Below are 25,593 nucleotides of genomic sequence, written 5' to 3'. Positions count from 1 at the left end.
TCAACCAAATCCTACAAATAAGTGGTAGAACCAGGGTAGGATCTTTAAAAACCACAGAATCAAGATGATGACAATTATAGGACCTGATGTGAAGGGCCAAGAATTTTACCTGTTTCAGTATCTTGTTTACAACTGACTCCTTAAAGCAAAGAGAAGGGAACTGAGAAATAAACTGTTAACTATTAAAAACTCTTTAGCATAAAACAATAACAACAGCTCCCAGACATTTCCACCTGCTTCTCGTCCAGCAAACAGCACTTTTAAGTCCTAGGAAGAGGCTTGCAGAAGAGAATTCCGGGAGTGGTTACAGTGGGTAAGTTTCCTCTGATGGAGTTGCCCAAAACCTCAGAGCTTCAGCTATTGTTTCCCAAAACAATATCCTTTAATCTCAAAAGAGAACTTTTAAAAAATTTGTTTTTATTTATGGCCACACTTGTGAGAACTTAGCTCCCCAACCAGGGGCTGACCCCTGCATGGAGTCCTGACCACTGGACTACAGGAATTCCCTTAAAAGACAATGTATTAAGGGTAAGTTTGGGAGCTTGCAGAGCAGGGCGTTCACTCTGTCCTCAGCAGGACAGAGAAAGCGAGGCTTTCTCAGTCAGCAGACTGACTGCGTGCAAGGTCAGTCTTGGACTGCCACTCAGTTGCCAGCTACGTTCCCAAACAGGGCCTGAAACCAGCTACTTGGTGCCAAAATGCTTATCCCTTGGCCAGACCCATATGTAGCTAGCTCTGAAGCCTCTGGACAACAGAGTCTCACAAAAGATGACAGGCTCCGCTAGGCTGGGGAAGCTACTTTACAATAAAGTTTGTCAAATTAGAAGTGCTACTTGTAAAATTCTGTTTGCCAGTTTAAATACCATGATTTGAAACTCCACTGCTAAATTCTTCACCAGAAAACATGGATTAAACTTACAGTAGTAATTCAGCATCATTTCCTTCACTTGAGATTTTTTTCAAAGATCTATAACTTTTGTCCATACAGGCATTCTCGTCTGCCTGGGAAGGCCGCACCTCTCCTACTCACCTGGCAAACTCCTTTTCACCCTCCACACCCAAGCATGACTTCCCTGGTGAAGCCTTCCCCATATATAAGGTAGAATTAGGACCATTCTCATCTGCATGCTCAAAAAAAAAAATCTTAAATCTGTATTTAATTAGAAACATTTAGTTTCAGCTACAACTATTTGTTTTTGACTATGGCTTCTGTATTTACTCGCCTTGTATTCCCACAACTTATTCCTGTGCTGTGCTAGGCACATATCGCAATAATATTTGGTAGATAAATGAAGGTTGAATCGTGAATCTGAAGGAGCACTAATTCCCACAGATATAATAGATTGGTCTCAATGGTTTTCAATTTGTTTGCCTCTATATTCCTTATATAAAATCCATCATAGTTCTTTGAACATTCAGGTTGTAGCCTTATGACTATATCTGACTCTCAATATACAAAGGAAGCTTCTCTTGTTACTAGTCACATCACAGGTGTAGCCTAACACAAATGAGATAGCTCTTACAATTTTTCTATTCACAAATTAGGAATTACTATCATTTGCAGCATTTTCTATAATTTCTAAACAGAGTAACCTGGGAGCCAGTGGGGAAAGTCATGTTTTCAATTGCCTGTTCTCTGGTATGTCTATTCTAGTCAAAAAGTTCCTCAAAAAAGAAAAGAAAAGTTTAAAGAAAATCTGAAAGACAAAAACGTAATCTTCACCTATTTACTTTGAGGGCTTGATCCAGCAAGCATTTTAAGAAATGAATTTCTGGTGGGGGAAAAAAAAAAAGTAGTTAGGCAATGTTACACCAAAGGTAATGTGCCCTTTTCCCCTTAAAAAAAAAAAGTTATTATCTGTCACATTTAGCAAGATTACATTATGTGGCCTACCAGAAACAGTATTTACTCCTATAAATACCCAATCCCTTAAACATTTTCTCCTACAACTGCATTAATTTCTCATCAGATGAGCGTGTCACTAAAAATATATGGGATACGTAATAACAAAACTCAAACTTTACAAATGCTAGAATAAAACAGATATCTACCAACAAACTCAGGGTTGTTAGTGGTCATTTCAAAAGACAATCTGTGTTAGGAAACTTCTTGAGCAGAACACCATACACTAGTTTCATTTCTTAAACTATGTGAAGAATACACATTTTAAAATATACTTCAGACCCTAAATAAAGCAAACCTCTCAGTCAGCCCCAGTCCATCCCACCCCAGGATAAAGGGCAATGCAAGAGAAAGCCAATCACTAAAATATCCTCATATTTCCTCATAGCTCTCACCTCCCCTGCCCCCAACTCCAGTATTTCAGTTGTTTCACTACCCCTCCACGTTAACGCTTTCTTCCAGAAAGTGGGCCAGCCCATCTTAGCAGGCCACCAACAAGAAAGGTGCAGGTAACAACTGAACATTATTGGCATGCCCTGATCATTCTCAGATTCCAGTACTCTAAGATTGTGCCTTCTTCCCCTTATTTTTCATCTCCCCACACTTCCCCATAAAGGCACTTTTTTTCCACTTTCTACACAAATGAGCAATGTTAAATGATGAGCACATTCAGTATATAGGCCAAGTTACTAACAGAAAAATGAACAAGACAGTTCTCAGATTTCAGTCTTGCAGGATTTAGGCTCTTCTCTTAAAGTAATATTTATTCTACAAAACACTCGCTTGGCATGCATCTTATGCTACCTTGCCCTTCCTCTCCCAGTGACAGGCATATGTCCTTGGAGGGAAAAAAATCCACTTGAATCCCTTTTGTCCCCAGAATGCCTGCATGTTCTCAGTAGGGACCTTGTGGGTGAATTCTGCTCTTGTTAGACGACTGGGTCCCAAATGGGTCTCCTCAGAAACATTCAGATTATTTTTAAATTCACACTATAACCCATCACAGAGGGTGTGGTGTGCAAACAGGTTTCATCTCCACAATAATGTTGAAATTTACTAGCAGCTGCCTGAAGTGCTAAGAAAAATACGGAGGCCACATCTGGACCGAGAAAGAGAACGAATACTGAAACTCAAGGGTTAGTGACATCTACCACGTAAACAGATGAGAAGCATGGTGGTATGCGTGCTTGGTATTTGCCATCTCAACTCTAAATCCTGAGCCAAGGTCTGAATTCCACTAAGTTCAAGTATTTCTTACTGCCCAAGTTCCTTTCCCTAACTGAAGCATTGGACCAAGGACAGATAATTCAAGGTTCTTCTAAACATACATTTCCATGTATAATCCTTTTATGTAAAAGTTTGGTGAAGAATATTCTTCCGAGTGAATTAGACTTAAGGTCAATCACAGACCCAGTGTTCTCCTCCTCTTTGAACTAGCACACAGTAAGAACCCTTTCGCAAGAGTATTTGTGGCAACTTTTAAACTTTTCCCAAAAAGCAAAAGCATCAAAGCGCTTTGTTCCAGAAGTGACCCAGCCACTTAAAGATGCCACTGTCTGTGCAGCAACTCTTTTCTCCCAGTAGATGCTGCGATCTTCTGTTTCAAGAGTTCCCTTTTCTCATCCTGTGCTCACCCATAAATCTGTAACATCCCAGACAACCCCAAATCAGGGTGACATTTGGCAGACTTGGTTTCAGACTCTTCCTCTGAAACCATTTAACAAAACCTGGCACGAAGTCCTTTTACGATGGCGAGAAGACAAATTCAACATCCAGCCCCACTCCTCGACTAGAGTAAAGCAGTGACTGAGGGGGTCCAGCAAACTCAAAATAAGAAACCAAACCCCTTCTTCTTTTGGTTTGTTTCTAGGAGTGTTCCTCAGCTAGAAAATTCCTGAATGTTTTTCTAAGGTATCAGAAGATCCATTTCATAATTGTAAAAGCACACTACAAAACAGAAGGTGTGTCCTTAACGGCTGACGACCTCCACTTCTAGCTTTATAATCATATTTATTATATTTCCAAGGCAATCTTCCTCATCAATGTCCACTCCCCTAATCAAATCACATTGTTTAAAAAGGCAAATTCACTTAACGCTTGCTGCCCTCTCTCCATTACAGTAGCATATGCCTTGGCTGTCTCTCTGCCCCAACTCTTCTAGTACATTTATGCTGACAGGCTCACCTCCTCCTTTCTGTAACTGAGAACAAACCACTTAGGCCAGAGTTGTTTCAAAGTTCCCTTAAAAAAACTTAATGCTTACAATGGAATAAAAGCCTTCCCAAGACAGAAGTCTGTTAGAATGAGAAAATAAGTAAAACTAGGTTGCTTTTCTCAAGATCTCAAGTAATACTCTTTCTTTAGTGAAAGGTCGACTTGCTGTTAAAGTTAACTTAGAATCTTCTAAAAGTTCCCAACACCCCCAATACTGAAATCATTTAAATAGACATCTCAGGGAGGGAAAAGACACGGTGAGCCACGTGTGGGCATCGAAGGGCCTAAGGGGCAACGGACAGGACTCGGTGGGTCTCAGCCGTAGCCTGGCTGAGCCCGAGTCAGGAAGATGCGGGGCTCTGAACGGGCTGACGTTTCAGTCCACCCCCATGGTCTTCTCTTCCTCGACTGCTGACTCTGGAAGCCCTGGGATCAGAGGTACACATGCAGCCAGACGGAAGCCAAGGAGCCACAGGCGCTCAGCTGGGACTGAGGCAAGGCTGAAACTCACTACTGCCTGTGCGTCAGCTGAGCCTCCAAGAATGGGATTTTTGCTAAAAAAAAAAAATTATTAAAAAAAACTTACGTGACAGTGCAGTGTATTTTAAGATAGTATCAGCAGGTATATGATGGCCAAAAGTATGCTCTGTTTAGTACAGAACAGCAAACTGAATGCAAAAGGAGGGAAAGAACAATTTAAAAACAGAAATCATATTAAAAGTCTAAGGAAAATGGGATTCCCCACCCCGCCCAGCTTAAAAAGATCTAGCCAAACCTTTTTTCTTGATGGGATAGCACTACCTACTACAGGATCACAAGCACTAAAGTACAGGGAAAGTAAGACTGAGCCAGTGAGGGCGCTCTGCAAACACAGTTTGAAAACCACTGGCCCTAAGTTTTGAAACTTTCCAGGACACCAAACTTTAAATTACATATATTTACTAATCGGATAATAGTAAAATATCACATCTCAAACTTTTAACCCCTTTCATTTTTGTCGCAGAGTTTCACACCTGTCTTTAAGTAGAAACAAAACAAAACAAACGGCTATATATTTTTATTTAGCTTAAGAAATTATGTAGGTGCATGGACAGAGATAGACCTCAGTCACACAGCTGTGTGACCAAACATACATCATTGCCATGAATACATCCTTTACCTTGAAATGTGAATGAGCACCAAAGACAAAATTATTATTTTATTTTAACAAAAATGGAATCTAAAAATAAGTGCTTCAGAGAATCCTTGAAAAGGAAACTGGCCTGTTGATCCAAGTGGACCTCGTTAAAGCACAACACCACGATGTGTGTTTACATCACCCTTTTATTTCATAGTTAGAAATAATACAGTTCCACAGGGTAAATCATCAATAAATAATGGAGTTTAATCATTAAACGTAAAAATCCCAACTCTTTGGCATCTGACAGGATTCTATTTCTTGTCAAACTAATGACTGTATAGATATAGTTAATCTTAGTGATCATCCGTTGATACAATATGTTACAAAGGTGCAATTTACTTTAAAATGTACAACAGCTGAAAACTTCCAAGAAATCTGAACAACTCTGTAAGATATGGGCCAACTTCCCCAAGGTTCTTTCACATGATCTGCCTCAGTGGAAGTTTAATAAATGTTGATTAAGAGTTCCTAGGGTTTTCTAATACTTATTCTGCCCTAGAGTGTATCATTCATTCTGGTTAAAGAAAGTCACAACTGCACCAGGAATGACCCACTCATTTAATTAAAAGGTGTTCTGATTTTATAAGCAAGATTGCTAACACCTTAGAAACTAAGAGCCCCAAAAATAAAATTTAAAATAAGCAGGTCTATGCTGCCAGAAATGCCAATTCAGTAATAAATTGCACCTTCAAGAGTCAAAAAAGAAAAAAAGAAATATCAATAGAAACTTTTACAAAAGGTAGGTTACATACATTTTTTTTCAAAATATATTCAAGAATAGTTGAGCTGTATTTGTTACTAAAGCCAGGGCATTATTTCTTTAGCAACAAATTAAACCAGTGCAATTGACATAAATTGTTAAGTAATCCAGGATTAACCCATTAAAACTGTAGAAGCACTTTAGGCTCCTGCACTAATCCTAGAAACTAGAATTTCAACGAGTGCCTGTGCTGCACAGAACTAAAACTGGAATGACCCGAGGCCATGCTGAATGGTATCACTTCATACTTAGTTTAAGCATTCGATAGTAGAAATCATGAGTTTCTCTATTAGAGTTCCAGTCACTTACAGAACATTCAGATGCAAACAGTATTTGCCTATAAGCCACAATTTAAAGAATCCTTTCCATTTTAAAGTTCCAGATGAATTTTAAATTAGAAAATAAGCACTAAGGAAACTTTTTCAACTTATGAAAACTTCATATTGGAAACTTTCCAGTAAAGCTTCCCCCCACCCATTGTAAAATAAATACTTTGTATCCCAAATTTAATTTTATTAAGACACACTTTAATAACGCTATAAAGAAATATTTTACAGCCATAGAGATCAATAACTTTCCATGCGGAAATAAAAAATTCATTGCTCAATAATATTACTGAGGCAAGTGAAGAAAGATTATTCTCTTGTCAATCTGAAATGTTAATTTTTTCAGTGCAAAACCAGTTATAAAATATTTAAACTCAATATTTAAAAATAAAAAGTGGTCCAATTTAGCAATGTTCAAGTTCTAAATTTCATAAAACAAATCATTACATATATTTTATAGTAAAATACAGAGATTAAAGAAGTACTTGAGTACTTAAGATATAAATTTCTAATGAATCATACCAAGTCAGAAACAACCAAGCAGATAACATTTCCAATTTGAGTATCAGAATTTTAAAGATGATATTACCGTACCAAAGCCTTTTTTTTCCCCCCTAGCTAAAAAGCTATACAAACTAATGGTCAACCTTCTCTTTTCCTTGCTGTTGCGTGCTCCAGAATGATCTCCCCTCAAGTACCTGTGATTCCATTCCTCTATTCAAATTTTGATCCAGACAATTTGTATGTTCCAGGAACATTAGCTGATTTAACCATCTATAATGTAAAGAGTCCTGTACAGGGTACAACAGTGGAATTTTCTAGCCAAGTGTAGGCTGACCTAAACTGGTTTACACTCTCTTGCAAGTCCCTCATGTATTATTCCTAGCAAACACACGGTCCCCTCTGAGGGTTAGGTGTTGAAGCTGGTACTGTAGCACTTCTGTGTCAGCTGGCTCCTTGATGTTCATTTTATCTAGATTGAGGTAGTCCAGAGATTTGGAGTGAGCCCTCTTACCTTTGAGAAGACAAAGAGGCAGAGGCCCGTGGAGGGCTTTGTAAGGTTCGTACGGTAAAGATTTAGTGCACTTGTCTCCTGAGCTGGGCATCCGCCTCCGCCTCCTGCCGTTGACAGCTGGAATCTCGTAGGGCTGGTAGTACCTACTTCTGGTTTTGTACAAACGAGAGGAACGAGCAAGTCCCACATCCAGCTGTTTGGCGCGCAGGGAAGGCACGGCTTCTCCCTTGCTCTCCTCGGCCCCTGTGCACTTCTGGGCTAACTTCAGGAGCTCCTCGCCGGTCGTGAAGCCCACCAAATAGTTCGAGTCCATGTGCAGGATCTGGTACCCTGACACAGTCCGCCGCATGGGCGAGCACGGCGTGCTGGAGCAGCGCGGCTTCTCCGCCTCCGCCTTTCCCGGGGAGCTGGCCTCGGCCACCGGCAAGGGCAGGGTGGCCAGGGCACTTCTGGACTCGCCGTTAACATCGACTTCCATCTTAGGCACCCGTCTGCACACTCCTGAAAGCAGACAGACTCAGATTAGAAGGGTATAACGCCCAGAACCTCGGGCCAAGCCGGATCGTTTCAGAAGGCTCCGGGAGCTTGAAATCACATGGGCCTGAAAAACAGCCAGTGTACAACGGGCAGATTTTTATGTATGTTTGTTAAACATTCCACAGCAGGCATGAAATTACTACTTCTTTGCCTTCAAGAACTCAAAGGCAGATTAACATCATCTCATGGAGGAGCAAAAAGAAAGCAACAATACTTCTCTAAATACAGCACTCCATTCAGTCACACAAAGTTTATTCCTTGATGTGATTATTCAGCAAATTAAATACGGATCCCAAATGAAGCAAATAAAAATAATCATGCACAATTTCACAAGAATCCGCAAAATGTTTCCGACATGAAAGTTATCTTTTAATTTTTCAACTGTGTTTAAGGGGCATACAGTAAAAGATAAAAGTTGATCAATTTCTCCAAAGAATCCAACTTAGACCTAAGAAAGTTTTTCAAGGTATGGTCGAGTCTTAAGGGAAGGGTCCCACAAACCTTATCAATGTTCCTTCTTCCATATCTCCACTTATTTAGAGAAAATCATTTTGTAGTTTAAAAGTTAATCCTAAATCCAATAAATCAGGCCATTTTTAATATTAAACATATATGAAAATCAGATGTTATTTGACTATTTAATCATAAAATATACCATAGATTTGATAGCTATTCCATAACACCTAAGACACTGAACTTTGGAACAGTTTAGTAAATGGCAGAACAATTCACAATAAATATTAATATTATTCATTACAATGATCATATTACATAATTTGGAAAGTCTCAGCAACAAAAAGTATCACAAACAATGACCAGCTTCCTAGAAACTCAATTAAATCAAATTTTGAAAAATACAAAAGGAAACTGACAATGTCACTTCTGATAAACTATTTCTTCTTGATCTTCAATCAGAAGTAGATAGAAGGTTTAAGTCTCAGATCACTCATTAAATTGATATCAACTAATAATGTCAAAAAATAATGTGATTTTAAGATTAAATATTTATTGAAAAAAGCTATTATATTAAGTAATTCTCACAAATCCCGTTGTAAAACAAATAACCTTTTCCTAATTGAATCACTTTCTAAAATTTGGTTTAAAATCCAAGCAATTAGAAAGCTAAAAAAAAAAAAAAAGCCAAAAAAAAAAAAAAAAGCCAACCTTATCTCTTCATTTACATGCTGTGTTTCCTTTCTCCTTCATTAGAAAGTAAATAAACCAAGATTATGAAGAATTGCCAGATGCCATCCTAGTCTCATTATGGCCCACACATTTCTAGTACAACTGAAAAATAACATCAAGAATGATTCTTGGGATAAAGCAAACACCAAAGGGGATCCATACACTTTTGCTTACTTACTTTTTACTCTAAATCTTAGACTATTTCCAATTTTAATTTAACCAAATTATCTTAGTCCCTCTTAACACTTCTAGATTTAAAGTAATTGGCTTTATTCTGTTTTACTGATGTAAAAATAAGTTTATATTTAATCGTATCATTTATTTCTCTATTGAGAGGATGGAAATAGGAGGTGACTACCGCCTGGTTTGATCTGTATGCAAAAGCCTAAAGATTTCTCATCTAATAAACTTTAGAGAACCACACGAAGCCTCATCAGATAGTATGCTGAACAAACAAATCTTTATTCTAAGCCGAATGACAAATTAATCCTTCCTTTCTCACTGATTTTGCAGTCCAGAAAGAGCACAAGAAGACAGATGCAAGGCCTCCAACATCCCTAACCTGACCGGCAGCTACAGGCAAGAAGTGCTTGTCTGATAGGTCATTCTGAAAGAGGAGAGGAGGGTTCAGTGAGACTTAAATAATCAGGGCTGTGGCGGAGATGGAGGCCAGGCACCCCGCCAGAGGAGAGGCCCCCAGGGGGGACGCTCAAGCCGTCAGTCCACACTGAGTGACGCACTGCTCCAGGTTCCTTCCGGACCTGGCAGTCCGCGACAGCCCAAGCATTCCCACCAGCCACCCTACCACGTTCCCATCTGGTACATTATAAACTCCCTAAAATCCATGATTTCACACCCCACCCGTTCTGAACTGGAGAATAATTCAAAAAGAGACTAAGAAGCCGGAAGTCATCTTATTAGCCCCTTAGTGTAAAAACTGCTAAGCAAGCTGACAATGTACAAAGTTACAGTCAAGAAGAGTGAGTGCAGGCTTCTCTCAGCAATGCACATATCACAAGTTTGCTCCCTCATTAGGTCAATCCTGCTGCATCAAGGTGGAGAAGGCAATGGCACCCCACTCCAGGACTCTTGCCTGGAAAATCCCATGGACGGAGGAGCCTGGTAGGCTGCAGTCCATGGGGTCGCTAAGAGTCGGATACGACTGAGCGACTTCCCTTTCACTTTCCACTTTCATTCATTGGAGAAGGAACTGGCAACCCACTCCAGTATTCTTGCCTGGAGAATCCCAGGGACGGGGGAGCCTGGTGGGCCGCCATCTATGGGGTCGCACAGAGTCGGACACGACTGAAGCGACTTAGCAGCAGCAGCAGCTGCATCAAGGAAGAACAAGAGGGATCTCTTTGAGTCTTTAGAGGGTGAGGATAATGAACGGCAAGATACAAAGGTTTGAGAGAAAAAGTCAGAAAGTATACATGAGCTTGAAAATCAATACCTAGGAAATCAGAAAAGTGAAGAAAGTGAGTGAGGCAAACTATAAAGGTCAAAATTTGATGTGACAAAAAATATACACTACTTTTAGATGAGTAACTATGACTGCTTAAGTTCCCATTGGCCAAAACACCATATAAAATATCACTTGGCTTGGGCAAAACTATCCAACAGGATCTTCAGATATCTAACCTGATAAGACAATGATTTAACCTAGATTGTCAAACAGAAGATGTGGTTTAAGAACTCTGGAAATTTCAACCAAGCAGCCTACTATACTTTAAGAAAACCTACATTATGTAAGAAAATCTACTAGACTTTTTAAACAACACACCCTCTGTAGAAAACACTACTTAACTAAAAAGGTTTTTTTTTAATGTATTTCCAATATCCTCTTGGGCTTCCCTGGCAGCCCAGTGGTAAAGAATACACCTTCCAATGCAGGCTATCTGGGTTTGATCCCTGGATTGGTAAGATCCCCTGGAAAAGGGAATGACAACCCACTCCAGTATTCTTGCCTGGGAAATGCCATGGACAGAGAAGCCTGGCAGGCTATAGTTCATGGGGTCACAAAGGAGTTGGACATGACTTAGCGACTAAACAACAACAACAACAACATCCTCTTAGAAAAATATTTAACCTAGTAACTAAGGATCAAATATGCAGATGACACCACCCTCATGACAGAAAGCAAAGAGGAACTAAAGAGCCTCTTGATGAAGGTGAAAGAGGAGAGGAAAAAGCTGGCTTAAAACTCAATATTTAAAAAACTAAGATCATGGCATCTGGTCCCATCACTTTATGGCAAATAGATAGGCAAACAGTGGAAACAGTGACCGATTTTATTTTGGGGACTTCAAAATCACTGCAGATGGTGACTGCAGCCATGAAATTAAAAGATGCTTGCTCCTTGGAAGAAAAGCTATGACCAACCTAGACAGCATATTAAAAAGCAGAGACATAACTTTGTCAACAAAGGTCCATTTAGCCAAAACTATGGTTTTTCCAGTAGTCACGTATGGATGTGAGAGTTGGACTATAAAGAAAGCTGAGTGAAGAACTGATGCTTTTGAACTGTGGTGTTGGAGAAGACTCTTGAGAGTCCCTTGAACTGCAAAGAGATCCAACCAGTCCATCCTGAAGGAAATCAGTCCTGAATATTCATTGGAAGGACTGATGCTGAAGCTGAAACTCCAATACTTTGGCCACCTGATGCAAAGAGCTGACTCATTGGGAAAGATTGAAGGCAGAAGGAGAAGGGGACCATAGAGGATGACATAGTTGGATGGCATCAATTACTCAATGGACATGAGTTTGAGTAAGCTCCGGGAGTTGGTGATGGACAGGGAAGCCTGGCGTGCTGCAGTCCATGGGGTCGCAAAGAGTCAGACACGACTGAACAACAAGGATCAATACTCTGTAAAACTTCCGAATCAGAGTGTTGCTGTACTGAAACATGAGAGTGCTCGTTTTAAAGATTACGTGCATAGTACCTGCTGCCTGCTGAACCTCTGATGACAATTCTAAGAGCGGGAAAACTGAACTTTTTAGTTGTAAAACATCAATACTTCTACTCCAAACAACTGAGTATTCTCAAAACTAACAGCTTTTTGAGGTGGTTTCATGGTCTCTGCAGCATACTGTCTTATATACAAGAACATCTTCAAACTTCGACATTCATGTAGGAGCATGAATGGTACAATCAGAACCCTGCAAATTGCTTAGATTAAAAAAAAAAAAAAGATCCTTTTTACTTACATATTGCCCTTCTAAAGATCATCTACTGTGTGGCACTAAGAAAGCGACATACAGGCTAGTCAATCGGCAAGTGAACATTTCATATTTGGCTGGGTAGAATGCTGACTAAGCAGCATAACCTTTCATCCTCCAATGTGACCAGAAACAAAACTTTTTATGTTATTAAACTGCTGAGAATTTCTGGAAGAGATTTAAATATTGGAGCAAGATTCTGAGAGCCGTTACACAATCAATGGTTAATTATCTTTTCAATGGGCAGAAGTGGTGCAGGTACTGTCCCATCTGAAGAGGAAGAAGTACCCCAATTCTAAAAAAAAAAAAAAAAACAGGGATTACATGAAGGACAATGAAGACTGAAAGGTCTCCAAGTCAGCATATAGGAATGTTCAATAATTTTCACTGCAAAATCTCTTCTTAAAAGGCAGTTATCAGGAAATTCAACTACCCTGACTACATCGGACATAATCTGTATTAGCAGGACATTCTTCATAAACTGCAATGAAAGCTCTGCTTCCGGGTTTATTGTTGTTAACAATGTTCATGACAAAGCATTCTGTTTTATATTCTAAGATAAACTTTGTATCCAAAAAACATACTGCCAAGATAAACAATCACAAAGCACTGTCTGTAAATACCGCAGGGGTGTGGACCAGGCACCACGCCCACTGCATCAGTAAGAATACATGTGAACCCAGAAACCAGACCCAAGGCTAACTTTGGCACTGCAGAGCACTACAAATCAGAGACCAACAACAGAGACCCTTAACAGCTTCCATTAATGCCTTTCATATGTAGCTTAAAGTAGAAATAAAAACTGCAAACAGAAAACAGGAAGTACTGTTATGAGACCAGAAGCAGCAATATTCTGTGGAATAGAGTCGAACAGAAAATGCAACAAGCATAAAAAAGCCAACATGTAGTTGAACAATACTTTTAAAACTGAGTTTCATAAAGAAGTACTAGGAACAACAACAAATTTTTTAAATGACACCTAAGGTCTTCAATAGCAAATTCCCTCCCAATCCATCAGCACCAGAGGCACTGAAGTATATTTATACAGCATACAGAACACCTGGCAATGTGCACAGGCCCCACTCTGCTTCTTTGAAATATGGCTGATTCACGTTGAGGTTTGACAGAAAACAACAAAATTCTGTAAAGCAATTATCCTTCAATAAAAATATAAATTAATTTTTAAAAATGAAATATATGAGATTCAAAACTAGACAATGCTAGACAAGGAAATGGGGCTTCCCTGATGGCTCAGTTGCTAAGGAATATGCCTGCAGTGCAGGACACTCCGGCTCAATTCCTGGCTCAGGCAGATCCACTGGAGAAGGGATAGGCTACCCACTCCAGTGTTCGTGGGCTTCTCTGGTGGCTCAGCTGGTAAAGAATCCACCTGTAATGCAGGAGACCTGGGTTGGGGAGATCCCTTGGAGAAAGGAAAGGCTACCCGCTCCAGTATTCTGGCCTCGAAAATTCCATGGACTGTCCATGGCGTCACTAGGAGTCAGACACAACTGAATGACTCTCAGTTAAGTCAGTCAGTCAGACAAGGAAACACTTTATTTACTAGGAAAACGTACACAGCGCACATTCTGTACATTTGAAAACACTGGGTGCAGCATGCATTTGCGAAGTATACAGCTGAAGCTAAAACAAAGGCCCAAAGCACGACACACACGGAGGAGAACTCGGTGCAGCAGAGGCAGCCCTTCAAAGCCTGGGACTGCGTGGCAACTACTCAGTTCTGAACACTCTCCAAGACACCGAGCTTCCTATACATCGGGCACCAGGAACAACATTTTGAAAATATAACTGAGATGCCTCAGCTCCTTAGACTCACTCTCCAAAGAGCTGGTAAGTTTCACAACTACTATACGAAGAAGAATTCTTTTTTGAGAAGTACTGCATTCCAGGAGTGTTATAAAATCAGGCTTATAAAAAAAAAAGTCATCCTCAATAATCAAGAAACTGCTCCAATATGCTTGAACTGTTTTTCAGCAACACTATTTAAGACAAAACAGATGTAACATAACTGTTTAAATATACAGAACAAAAATACCATGTGAATAAAGGAAATCAGTCCTGAATATTCATCAAGAGGGACTGATGCTGAAGCTGAAGCTCCAATCCTTTGGCCGCCTGATGCAAAGAACTGAGTTATTGGAAAAGACCCTGATGGTGGGAATGATTAAAGGCGGGAGGAGAAGGGGATGACAGAGGATGAGATGGTTGGATGGCATCAACAACATGAGTTTGAGTAAACTCCAGCAATTGGTGATGGACAGGGAGGCCTTGCGTGCTGCAGTCCATGGGGTCACAAAGAGTCAGACACGACTGAGTGACTGAACTGAACTGAAAATCCTTTTCAAGAGGTACTTGAAATGAACCACTCAGAACAGAGTCATTCCTTGGGAAATAGAGTCCTTCCTAAGCATGACTACCATCAGTCCAGTGGTATCTAGAGCCATCTAGTTTTAGTGCCAGAATCATCCAGGAGTTCACCAACGTGGAACCTCTGATTACAGCGAAGAGGACACGTAAGCTGTTAGGCAGGGACCTGCCCAGAGCCTGGAGTGCAGGCCCAGGTGTCCCAGCTCCAAGCCCCCGACTCCTTCAATGTTATCACACTGTGCCTCTAGCACATGGTTCTCAAAAGTGTCTACACACCGACACAGCCAAAGGGCACCAATAAACACTGACTCTGCTCCACCTCAGATCTATGATGTAAACCATCCGGGATGTAGCCTGGGCTCTGAAATTTTTAAAAGATCCCTCAAGTGATTCTGATATGCAGACATGTTTGGGAACTTGTTTGGGAACTTATCAGATAGAAGAATTTCTCTCCTGTAAGTTCCCGCTTTCTTTTTCCTCATCAGTAATTATAGTCACATTAGTGAATATCATTTTTGGCTGCTTCCAACTGCTAACAACCTATCCCTAAGGGCTTCTAATTTACTGTTTCTAATCCAATGCGTGCTAAAAAAACATCTGCTAACCAAACTTGTTAAAACTGGATATAACATAAATAAATCTGCACTGAATGGGAACTGGGTTTCTTCATCTGCACATACTTTGCTGTAGTTATTTTAGACTCTTAGACGCCTATGTCAGGTATAGCCGCTTTGGAACATAGCTTGACAATTTCCTATAAAGTTAAATAAATGCTTACAAAACAACCCACCCACCTTACTTGTAGGTATTTACCTAAGAAAAATGAAAATATATGTTCACACAAAGACCTGAACATGAATGTTTTTAAGTTTCATTCATGAGCCCGCACACACACACACACAAAACTGGAAGCAACCCCAAAATCCATCAACAGGGTAATGGATAAAGAGGCTGTGGCCCATGTATAAAATGGAATATCACTCAGCAATGAGAAGGAGCAAACCAGAATTACACTAAGTGAAAGAAACAGAGAACCTTATACACTGCATGATTCCATTTATATGACATCCCGGAAAAGGTGAAACTACTGGGACAAAAATCAATCGATGGCTGCCAAGAGCTGGGGCTGGGAGGAGAGGGCGGACTGCAGAGGAGCTCAGGAGAATCCGGGGGGACGAAAGTATCATACGCACTGAGGCTGCACAATGGATACACTTGTCAACATCACCAAACTGCACCCCTTAATGGGTGAGTACAAACATCAGACTTCAATAAACCTGAATTTTAAAAAAGCCTGTTACACCACAGCAGAGACATTACTTTGCCGGCAAAGGTCCCTACAGTCAAGGCTGTGGTTTTTCCAGGAGTCATGTATGGTTGTGAGAGTTAGACCATAAGGAAGGCTGAGCACCAAAGAATTGATGCTTTTGAACTGTGGTGTTGGAGAACACTCTTGAGAGTCTCTTGGACTGCAAGGAAATCAAACAGCCAATCCTAAAGGAAATCAACCTTGAATAGTCATTGGAAGGATTGATGCTGAAGCTGAAACTCCAATACTTTGGCCACCTGATGTGAAGAGCCAACTCACTGGAAAAGACCCTGATGCTGGGAAAGATTGAAGGTGGGAGGAGAAGGGGTCGACAGAGGATGAGATGGTTGGATGGTATCACCAACTTGATGAACATGAGTTTGAAGAAGCTCTAGGAGATGGTGAAGGACAGGGAAGCCTGGTGTGCTGCAGTCCCTGGGGTCACAAAAAGTTAGACATGACTGAGTGACTGAACACCACCACCACCACCAAGGTTCTGATGGCCCTCCAAATTTTAAAATTCTTTAAAATCACTCTGGGGACTTCTCTGGAAGTCCAGTGGTTAAGACTTCTTGCTTCCAATGCAAAGGGTCAGGGTTTAATCCCTGGTTGGGGAACTATAATCCCACATGCTATACAGCAGAGCCAAAAAAAAAAAAAAAAAGTTCTTTCTGATACCATGTAATCCCAGAATCTGAAGGGATGTGTTTTAGTGAAGAGAAGCGAAATGTTAGGTGCTCAGTCGTGCCTGACTCTTCGAGACCCCATGAACTGCAGCCCACCAGGCTCCTCTGTCCACGGGATTCTCCAGGCAAGGATACTGGAGTGGGTTGCCATTGCCTTCTCCAGGGGCTCTTCCCGACCCAGGGATGGAACCCAGGTCTGCTGCACTCAGTTGTTCAATCTATGTTTGAACATCTTCAATGACAGGTAACTCACTGTCTCTCTGGTTGGTTCATTTCCCCTCTGGCAGCTCTGTTAGTATGTCTTTTTATTTACATATATGTGGGGGGGGGAGGGGTTCAGTCATGTGCAACTCTCTGCGACCCCATGGACTGGAGCCCACCAGGCTCCTCTGTCCATGGGGCTCTCCAGGCAAGCATACTGGAGTGGGTCGTCAGTTCCTTCTCCAGGGGATTTTTCCGACCCAGGAACTGAACTTGGATTTCCCACATTGTAGGCAAATTATTTACCATCTGAGCCACCAGGGAAGCCCCGTTTATCTATATAAGTACATCTATAACTATGCATAGATACATATGTCCACATACATGTATACTGTATGGAGAGAGGCAGAGATGACACACACACACATTTCTGTAGCTTCTACTCATTGCTCCTTGTTTGTGCTTTACTTCAGGGGAAGAAGTTAATGATCCAGTCACATCATTTCTTACTCAATAATCTCTAAAAGTACTTTCTACTTATAGTTCTCAAACCTCTTGCTCTTTGCCTCAAAATTTTTCTCTTTCCCTCAAAATCTCCTGAAAATTTTAGTTATACTTCCATTTTTCAATGTCTTAAAATACATTTCATAAATCTGACAGGTTGGATCTATTAAATGAAACAGGGTGTTTGTTTTTCCCTATCATTCTTTTGAATCATTCTGTTACTAACTGCTGATCTGGAAATCACTTATTATGAAACTGCTTTTTCAAAAGCTTATAAACACTCTATGTGATTCAAAGCAAAGACCTACAAAGATCCTGACCAAGCAGAATAACACACCAAAGCATGAACTCACACTAATATAATTTTTTAAATGCTAAAATTATTAAAATTTTTCCCCTTCAAGGACTTGGAGCCACAAGGACAACAATGTCCATCCAGATGCACAGACACGCTGGTAAAAGACAACAACAGCACTGCCTGTCTTTATCCACTGTGTGATAAAACCAACGTCACACTCGCAGTGAACTTCGAAACAACTACCTGAAAATGACACTCCCTTCAGTCACCGGTTCGCCATTCTTTACACGATGATACACAACCAAACTTTCTGCAAGCTGTTTCACCAGTCTTTGGAGACGAACATTTTTTAAAGCTTTCCTGAAATCAGAGCAACTACCTCTTAACTACTATATTTCAAAATATTACTCTATGAAACCTCCTTTATCTTATAAGAATAAAAAAAAGGAAAATCTACTTGATCAAAATGTCAGACATTTCAAATATAATAACATTAGCATTTTGTAATAATAATTTCAGTTCTCACCATTAAAAATTTCATACCTATAGTATATACATTTATAACAATATACTGACATTTCATATTCATCTGGTTTATACAGTCCTTAAAACACAGTATAATATTATGTTCATACAACTGGTTAACAGAAAAAGCAAAATATAACTCACCAGCCTAAATCCCAGAAGATGTCACTGTACAATTTCCAGTGAGTCCCAAGGGAACACAGGCATAATTTTTCTGCTCTACTCCAGATACTAAACATGAAATATAAAAATAAACCTTTAATTTAACAGGTAACACAACTTTATAAAGCAATTATAACAATTCTAATTGCAAAACAGGACGAAACTAGCAGGAGGTATCAATACCAGGTACAAGTTACATAGAATACAATATTAATTAATTTCAAGTTTGTTCAGCTAAACCTCAAACACTGTATCATGCTTGTTCCCCTCTGTTCTGTTGCTTAAATTCTACCTGGAGACTAATAGTTGTTAAGTAGGTTAAATAAAGGGCCAAGAAAAATTAGGGGTTTAAAAGTGAGTTCCAAGTCCTATGCATGTGTTCAACAGATGCAGTATTACACCATGGAAAAAAATAATGCTGAGACCAGGTCAAAAGAAAAGCTCCTAGGCCTTGCCTTACTATGAACTCTGCCCCTCGACTTTGCATAAGTAGCAATTTTTAAAATGAGGACAAGCCCATCCTTCCTCCCTCATAAAGTTGTCATGTGGATGAAATGAGAGGTAGGTGAATGTGTTTTGCATGCAGTAGAGCCCTTAGGAATGTGTGATATTATTATGCAATTAATTTTTGGTGTCTACTCCTTTTAGCCATAAAACAGCAACAATCCTCCCTAAGACTGCTCCAAGGAACATGATTGGAAGACTCATGGAAAACACTTTTTTAAAAGACAGCAACCTGAAAAACACTTCTGGAGAGTTACTGCTGTGCTGACAAGTTTCTAACATGGTTTCTGGGCCTTTCACCTCTTATCTGGGGAGGAAATGTGTAAGAAAATCTATCTTTATCTCCTCCCTCCCCAGTTAACTGGGTTAATTTCTTGAGATCAAGAAAACGCAAAACTTTCTTCCACCTGTAAAACTTTCTTTGGGTGTTGGGTTTTTTGCGATATTTAACTTATTAGGAGGCTGGTGGCTCAAATCAGCTGGAGATTCATTTTACCTACTTAGGTGCACAAAACCTGAAGAAGTGGCAACAGTGCAACTTGTTCCCCCAAACATTTGTTACTTTATTATCTTCCTTATCAGAAGGGAAGAGTTTGACCCAAAGGAAATGGATTATTACTGAATTAATCAAAGTATTTACCAGAACTATCATTCCCAGAAAACAACATGGTTACCAACCTTTGGAACTTCTTTAATTTACAGACACTTTCTCTTTCATTTATTTTTTGCCATAAACTATTTTCAAACTGGGTAACCAAGAAACCTAGATAATTAAGTCTGCTTCACAAATGAAGTCTCTGGTTTTAACATAAAATGAATTACAATGTAACAAAAATTGTTATCTAGTGATAATTTTTTATTTAATACAATTACCCTAAAGAATCTCCCCAATCCTAGTGTTACAAAGTTCAAACTGATTTCTTATTTAAGTAAATGGATTTTTAATGGGGAAGAAAAATTCTTAAAACTTAAATTTTTTAGCACTTTCTACAAGTCAAAACCATATGCCATTTATATCACTTTAACAACTATATACTACCATCAGGAAAATATTACCCCTGTTTTTAAAATATTTAATCAAGTAATACTATTTAGGAGTCAGAGCAAAAATTCAAACCCCAATTTGTCTGGCTCCAAAGCCCACTGACATCGCTTTATATACATAATGGCTCTGTTTAGTGATAAGACCAGGTATGTAGCTTTTTACACAATACTCGTGTTCCTGAAAAATGTACATTAATTTCTCTAAGTGGAATCCTATTTTAAGTATGTGGAGGGTTATTTTATTTAAAACCTGTATTGCCACATTTGTGACACAGTTAGAGGGAGGTAACTTTAATTACTAACTCTAGGGTTATTTTCAACATGAAAAGTGTTAGAATTCTAAAGCATATAGATGAGAGTCTTATACAAAACCATTCTAAATTGTGAACCCTTCCTCCTCAGAGCTTATAAGATTTTTTTTAAGTCAAAAATTCCAAGGCAGTGAAAAAATGTATCAGTCAATATTTGCTGGTTATGTGGCTGGATGCCACATACAGAAAGATATTTCCACTTAATTTTTCAGGACTACATCTATCACAAAGCAAGACAGATTTCAGTTAGACTTTTAGAAATCTTCACTGAAAGCCCAGAAATAGGTACATTAGAAAAATAAAAAACTGCTCAAATTTCAAGTAAAAATAGTTTTAGAAAACAGTCTAAAATCTCAAACTTTCATATAATGTGCACCTTATTTCTGGTGATAGGTTCTTCTTTTCAAGCTTTCAAATGCTTTGGGAAAATATATTTTCCAATATTTTTCCAAGACCAAAAGGAAAACCAACCTAAAACTTAATTCTGGATTTGAAAGCAGAGGAGCTTTAAAGTAATTATCCAACTCTTGCACTAGAGCTGATGTGGAAGTCTAGGAAATGGTTGGTAATTTCATAGTAAACAAAGTGTAGTAACTGATTATCCCTATTAAGCCAGTGCCAAGCTAAAAATAGAATACAAACAGAGTCCAAGGGAGCACACAGTGCAAAACCAAGGTGCAGAAACTCTGTTCCATTTTTCACTCATTTCAGACTCCACTTACTGTTTGGTGTGTAACTGCATGCTATCTACGCACAGGTGCTAAGAGGATGATGAAGATGATGAAAAAGAGGAAAAGAATCTAACATAGAACAAGGTCAGAAACTAGTATAAGAAGATAGCTTCTTTAAGAGATTGCCTATAAGCAACTACACTCCAATCAATTTTTTTTTTAATTAGAAGAGATTACTTATAAAGGAACCTAGTAAAAATTTAATAAGGATTTTACTATCATCTCCCATTAGAAACAACTAAAAAACTATAATCCAAAAGTCCCCAAAAGACAGACCTCCAAAATAACACTTTAGAATACCTTAAAATCTATAAATCTCAACACTTGCAATTGATTTCGGCCAATGGTTTGAACATGAAGCTTTGGCAAGGTTATCAATGGATCCCCTCTCAAAAACAGACAGAGGGAAATAAACTCATGGGAAATTCTTACAAGATGGAATAAACACTGCATAAAAAAAATGAACGGAAGTAAGCAGAGCAAAGGTTAGAGTATATAAACCGTCAAGCTATAAGCAGTTGCTACAAACAGAAAGTCCTGTGACGTTATCCTGTAAGCAATGAAATTAGGAAAAAGCAAGCCTGGCCAAGAGCTACCCATAGGCCTCTAGGTCAAGGGTGACTAAGCAAAAGACACCCATCATATGACTGCAAATGAAGCTTCTACAAACAGAAAGGTTCGCAAATATAAAACTAGCAAGTGTGTCAAATTTTCTCAGGCAGGTGACAGATACCATCACAAGAAAAAAAGAAGCAAGTTCTTCAAAAGTAGGGTTGACCATATGTCTCAGTTCAGAGCCGGTACCCTGGCATAACTATTCACAGCACCCCGCCTTTATCTCTCAACCGTGTCCCAGTTTGGTAACTATATTGTTATCCTACTCAAAAGTAATATATAACAATGGAATGGCAATGAATTACAAAAGAAAGACCCTTCTGCTCACACAGTGGCTTTCCTTACAGTTTCAAAGAGTATTTCTTTGGTTGTATCCACTCAGCCATTCAACTATTCATTTACTCACTCAACAATATTTCTTGGGTCTTACTGTGTCCCAGCATTGTACAGGGTGCAAGAATAAAAAGTGAAACCTGAGACAAGAGGGAGGACAGACAAACATGGAAATATATAAATCTAATACATGTAAAAATAAACTTGAATGGCATTGTGAACCTAAAGAAGGGAGTGATTTTCCCAAAAATATAAAAGCTCCAAATGGAAATTTTCAATGCCACACAAAATTCCTACACACAGAAAAGCCACGAATCTCGGACTTCACCATAGATCTATTAACAAAATAGCAATATGAAAAAATTTAACAGAATATAACTTCTAAACATCATAAGGTTGTAAATATCAAGGCCAGCATATAGCCTTCAAGAATTTTGGTAGATAAACCTCACAAATCATTAAAGATTACACTATGAAAGCAAGGTAAATTATAGGCAAAGAAAACTGGTACAGAAGAAGTCATTGGTTCTAATTCTGGCTCCCAAAACAGGAAGGGAAAAAAAAAAAAAAATGGAAGCAGGCAGTTCCCTCAGAGTGGCTATTTGAGGAGAGATCAATAATGAACAAGTACTTGGCAAAAAAAAAATAATAATAATAAAATAAGCAACTTTAAAAGTAACAAAACACTGTGCAGAAATAAAATGGTTTAACTGCCTACGCACAATACAATGAAAATAAAACGGTTAGCTATGTTCATCTTAAAGCTTACTTTAAAATAATCTTACTTTTCTCTTTGCAACTTACAAAAACTAAATCATCAATAATTTTTAAGAAGAGTTGTTAAAGTAGGGTGTGACTTTTCTGAAACCATCCTTGACCTTACAAACAAATCATTAACCACACCAAACTAGACAGACAACCCATAATTGGTTCAGAAAGAAAAATATGTGTTTCTCTTTCTAATATCAGTTCTTTTAATAGCAAATTCCTTAAAAAGCAGCATTCATTTTCATTTTATTTCTACTAGTAGAAATCAAAGCTAGATTACCAGTGTGTTATCATTATATGAAATCATCCTTCTACTTTTAGAATTCAGTTTCACTACAAATATGACTGACAGTAACTGAACTATAGGTCTACATGCAGTCTTTACAAGAAATTTCCCCTTCAGGAAACATAACTGAATTGGGACAGGTGTACACTATGGAATTGCCTAACGTTCCAAATGAAAGCTTAAAACCAAGAACTTATTTTGATAGGAATGTGAAGAAATCAGAGCTCTCTCTGGAGGAAAAGCTGATTTCCCCCCAGAGAATATAAATCAGGAAAAAAAAAAAAAATCCCGTATGTAACGTTGTGTTACTCCCACAACACTAAATACTTTTAAGGGTTAATGTGCCCACTAGCTCTCCAAAGTATACAAAATGATACACAGAAAGTAAACAAAATCACTGACCATTATATAAGGTCAATAAACACCTTCTATCTTGCATCCTGGAAGAGTTACTACTAAACAGTCTCATTTACACTTAAATAACGAAGGCAGAAGCATATTCTAAACAGTTCTCATCAAATCAAGAGGTCTTTGGGCTTGTTAATCCTTGTATTTCACCCTGGTCATTTTATTAAGTCTATAATGCATGTACAGTTACATAATGAAAACACTGAGAAATCTGTCAAATATTCATGAAGTGTAATTGCGTAAGCATAAATCACGATCTTGAATTAAGAAAGTACCAAAAAGCTTCACCATAATAACCAACACTGTATTTTGAAACGACTGCGAAAATAAACTTGGGGAAGAGGTCATTTCTATCTCCCTAGCGTCCAATCTGCTCCACAGGGTTTTAAAAAATAATAGTAATAATAAGCAACTTACAACTCTCAACTGCAGTGTGGCTTCTCTGAGAAAAACAATGCAAAATGAAGAGTCTAGAAGCGTCAGAATCGTTGTGCAAGACACTGCTCTTTCGGCTAGGAGTAGCAAGCACACGATAAAATGCCTGCATTCTTCCTCTTTCCTCGAATGATGAGAAAGTTCCTAGCCCCAGTTCTACCTGAGCGCCCCAGTCGGACCACAGACACAACTCGAGCATCTCGGCTCGACAGAAATCAATCGGTAACCTACCCGCGTGCCAACCGGCGCGGCCGGAGCAGCACCGAGACCCTAAGGATGTGAACACCTGCAAGGGGCCGGGGCCGCGGCCCTCGTCCCTGCCGCGCTCCCCATCTCCTCCCTGGCAGAGATGCGCAGATTCCACCACTAGAGAGTTTGGCAGCTTCACAATGGGGCCCGCCTCCTCAAGGTCTGACCGCCGCCCGACCGGGAAACCCTTCCCTCCGCTTCCCGCCGGGCCCAAAGGCGACAGGTGGGGCGAGGGCAGCGATGCCCAGCGCCGTCTGCCGCGTGCGCTCCCGGTCCCCACGCGAGCCCCGCGCCGCCCCGGCTCCCGGGCGGCCCCGCCACCCCCGAGCCCCCCTCAGACCGCAGAGCGGGCGAGCGGGCGAGGCGGGCAGGCGAGATAAGGGCCCCGGGCTCGCCCCGAGGCGCTATCTGGCCCGGGCAGTCGCACCCGGCGCGCGGCCCGGGCGAGCGGCCAGAGGCGCGGCAGGCCCGGGAAGGGCGCTGCTTCTCCCCGGGGCCCGGGAGCCCGCCGACCCCCGGGGCCCGCACGGCGGCGGCGCCCACCGGCGCCCCGCACCTCCCCGCCGGGCGCACGCCGCGCGCACCCGGGCGCACGCCGCCGCCGCCGCGCCCTCCTCACACGCGCGGCCCCTCGCCGCGTCGCCGACCCCACCCCGGGGCCCAGGAACGGCGGGCTCCCGGCACCCCGCCGGGGCCCCGCGCCCCGCACAGCAGCCCCCAGCCCCCTGCTCGGGCGCCGGGGAGCGGGGTGGGGGCCCGACCGCCGAGGCCAGGGCGGCGCCCACCGCGGAGGCCGCCCGGCCCCGGGCACGAGGCGGAAGGAAGGGGGCGGCGCCGCCGCCGGGCGCTGAGCAGCCAGGGCTGAGGCAGCCTCCCCCGCCGTCCCCCGCCCCGCCGCCCGCCCGTCCCCACCGCTCCCTTTGCCGCAGCACAAAAGGCTGCAGGAGGAGGCGCCGGCCCCGCGCGACCTACCAGCGGCCCCAGCTCCGCCGTCTCCGTTGTGCCCGGGGCCGCGGAGACCGCGAGGCGGGCGGCAGAGGCGCGGGGCTGCGGCGCTGAGGCGGCCGGTTCGAGCCTGCCGGTGCCTCTCCGCGCTCCCGGCGCGCTCGGCGCCAGCTGCCGCCCGGCGCAGTCCCCGCCTCCTCCCCGCCGCCGCCGCCGCCGCCTTCCCGCCCTCCTCCCTCGGGCCGCAGAGGCGCAGCCCCGTCAGCGCCGAGCCCGCCTCCCGCGCCCGGCTCACACGCCCTGAGGAAGGGCGGACCCGGGCGGGAAAGGCGCTCAGGCGCTCGTGGGGGGGCGGCCGAGGGACGCTGGGGACTGAGTGGGGGCGGCTGAGGGGGGCTAAGAGGGGCGGGGGGCGCTGAGGGGGGAGGGCTGGGGGGCCTGAGGCGGGGGTTGAGGGGGCGGCTCAGGGGGAGGGGGGCGGCTGACGGGGTCTGAGAGGGGGAGGGGGGCTCAGGGGGGCGGCTGAGGGGGGAGGGGGGCTCAGGGGGGCGG

General features: G+C 41.5%; 1 protein-coding gene across 3 annotated transcripts; it reads right to left on the bottom strand.

Moving 5' to 3' along the window:
• Positions 1-5,422: 5,422 nt before the first annotated feature.
• On the bottom strand, positions 5,423-25,201 carry MACIR (macrophage immunometabolism regulator). Of its 3 annotated transcripts, none has more exons than XM_061152111.1 (3): positions 25,069-25,201; positions 18,395-18,481; positions 5,423-7,899 (listed from the first exon to the last, which is right to left on the bottom strand). In XM_061152111.1, exon 3 carries the CDS (start codon positions 7,874-7,876, stop codon positions 7,253-7,255), a length of 624 nt encoding a protein of 207 aa, XP_061008094.1. In that variant the 5' UTR covers positions 7,877-7,899; positions 18,395-18,481; positions 25,069-25,201; the 3' UTR covers positions 5,423-7,252. The 3 variants fall into 3 exon arrangements, with proteins under 3 accessions (XP_061008094.1, XP_061008097.1, XP_061008096.1); XM_061152114.1 differs by lacking the exon at positions 25,069-25,201 and adding an exon at positions 24,079-24,357; XM_061152113.1 differs by lacking the exon at positions 25,069-25,201 and adding an exon at positions 23,830-24,069.
• Between the last annotated feature and the right edge of the window lie 392 nt (positions 25,202-25,593).

The sequence above is a fragment of the Dama dama genome, chromosome 9 (assembly GCF_033118175.1).
Source record: "Dama dama isolate Ldn47 chromosome 9, ASM3311817v1, whole genome shotgun sequence".
NCBI classification, from domain to species: domain Eukaryota; kingdom Metazoa; phylum Chordata; class Mammalia; order Artiodactyla; family Cervidae; genus Dama; species Dama dama.
Note: the sequence above shows the minus strand (reverse complement) of the source record. Positions and strands in the feature narration are given on the sequence as shown.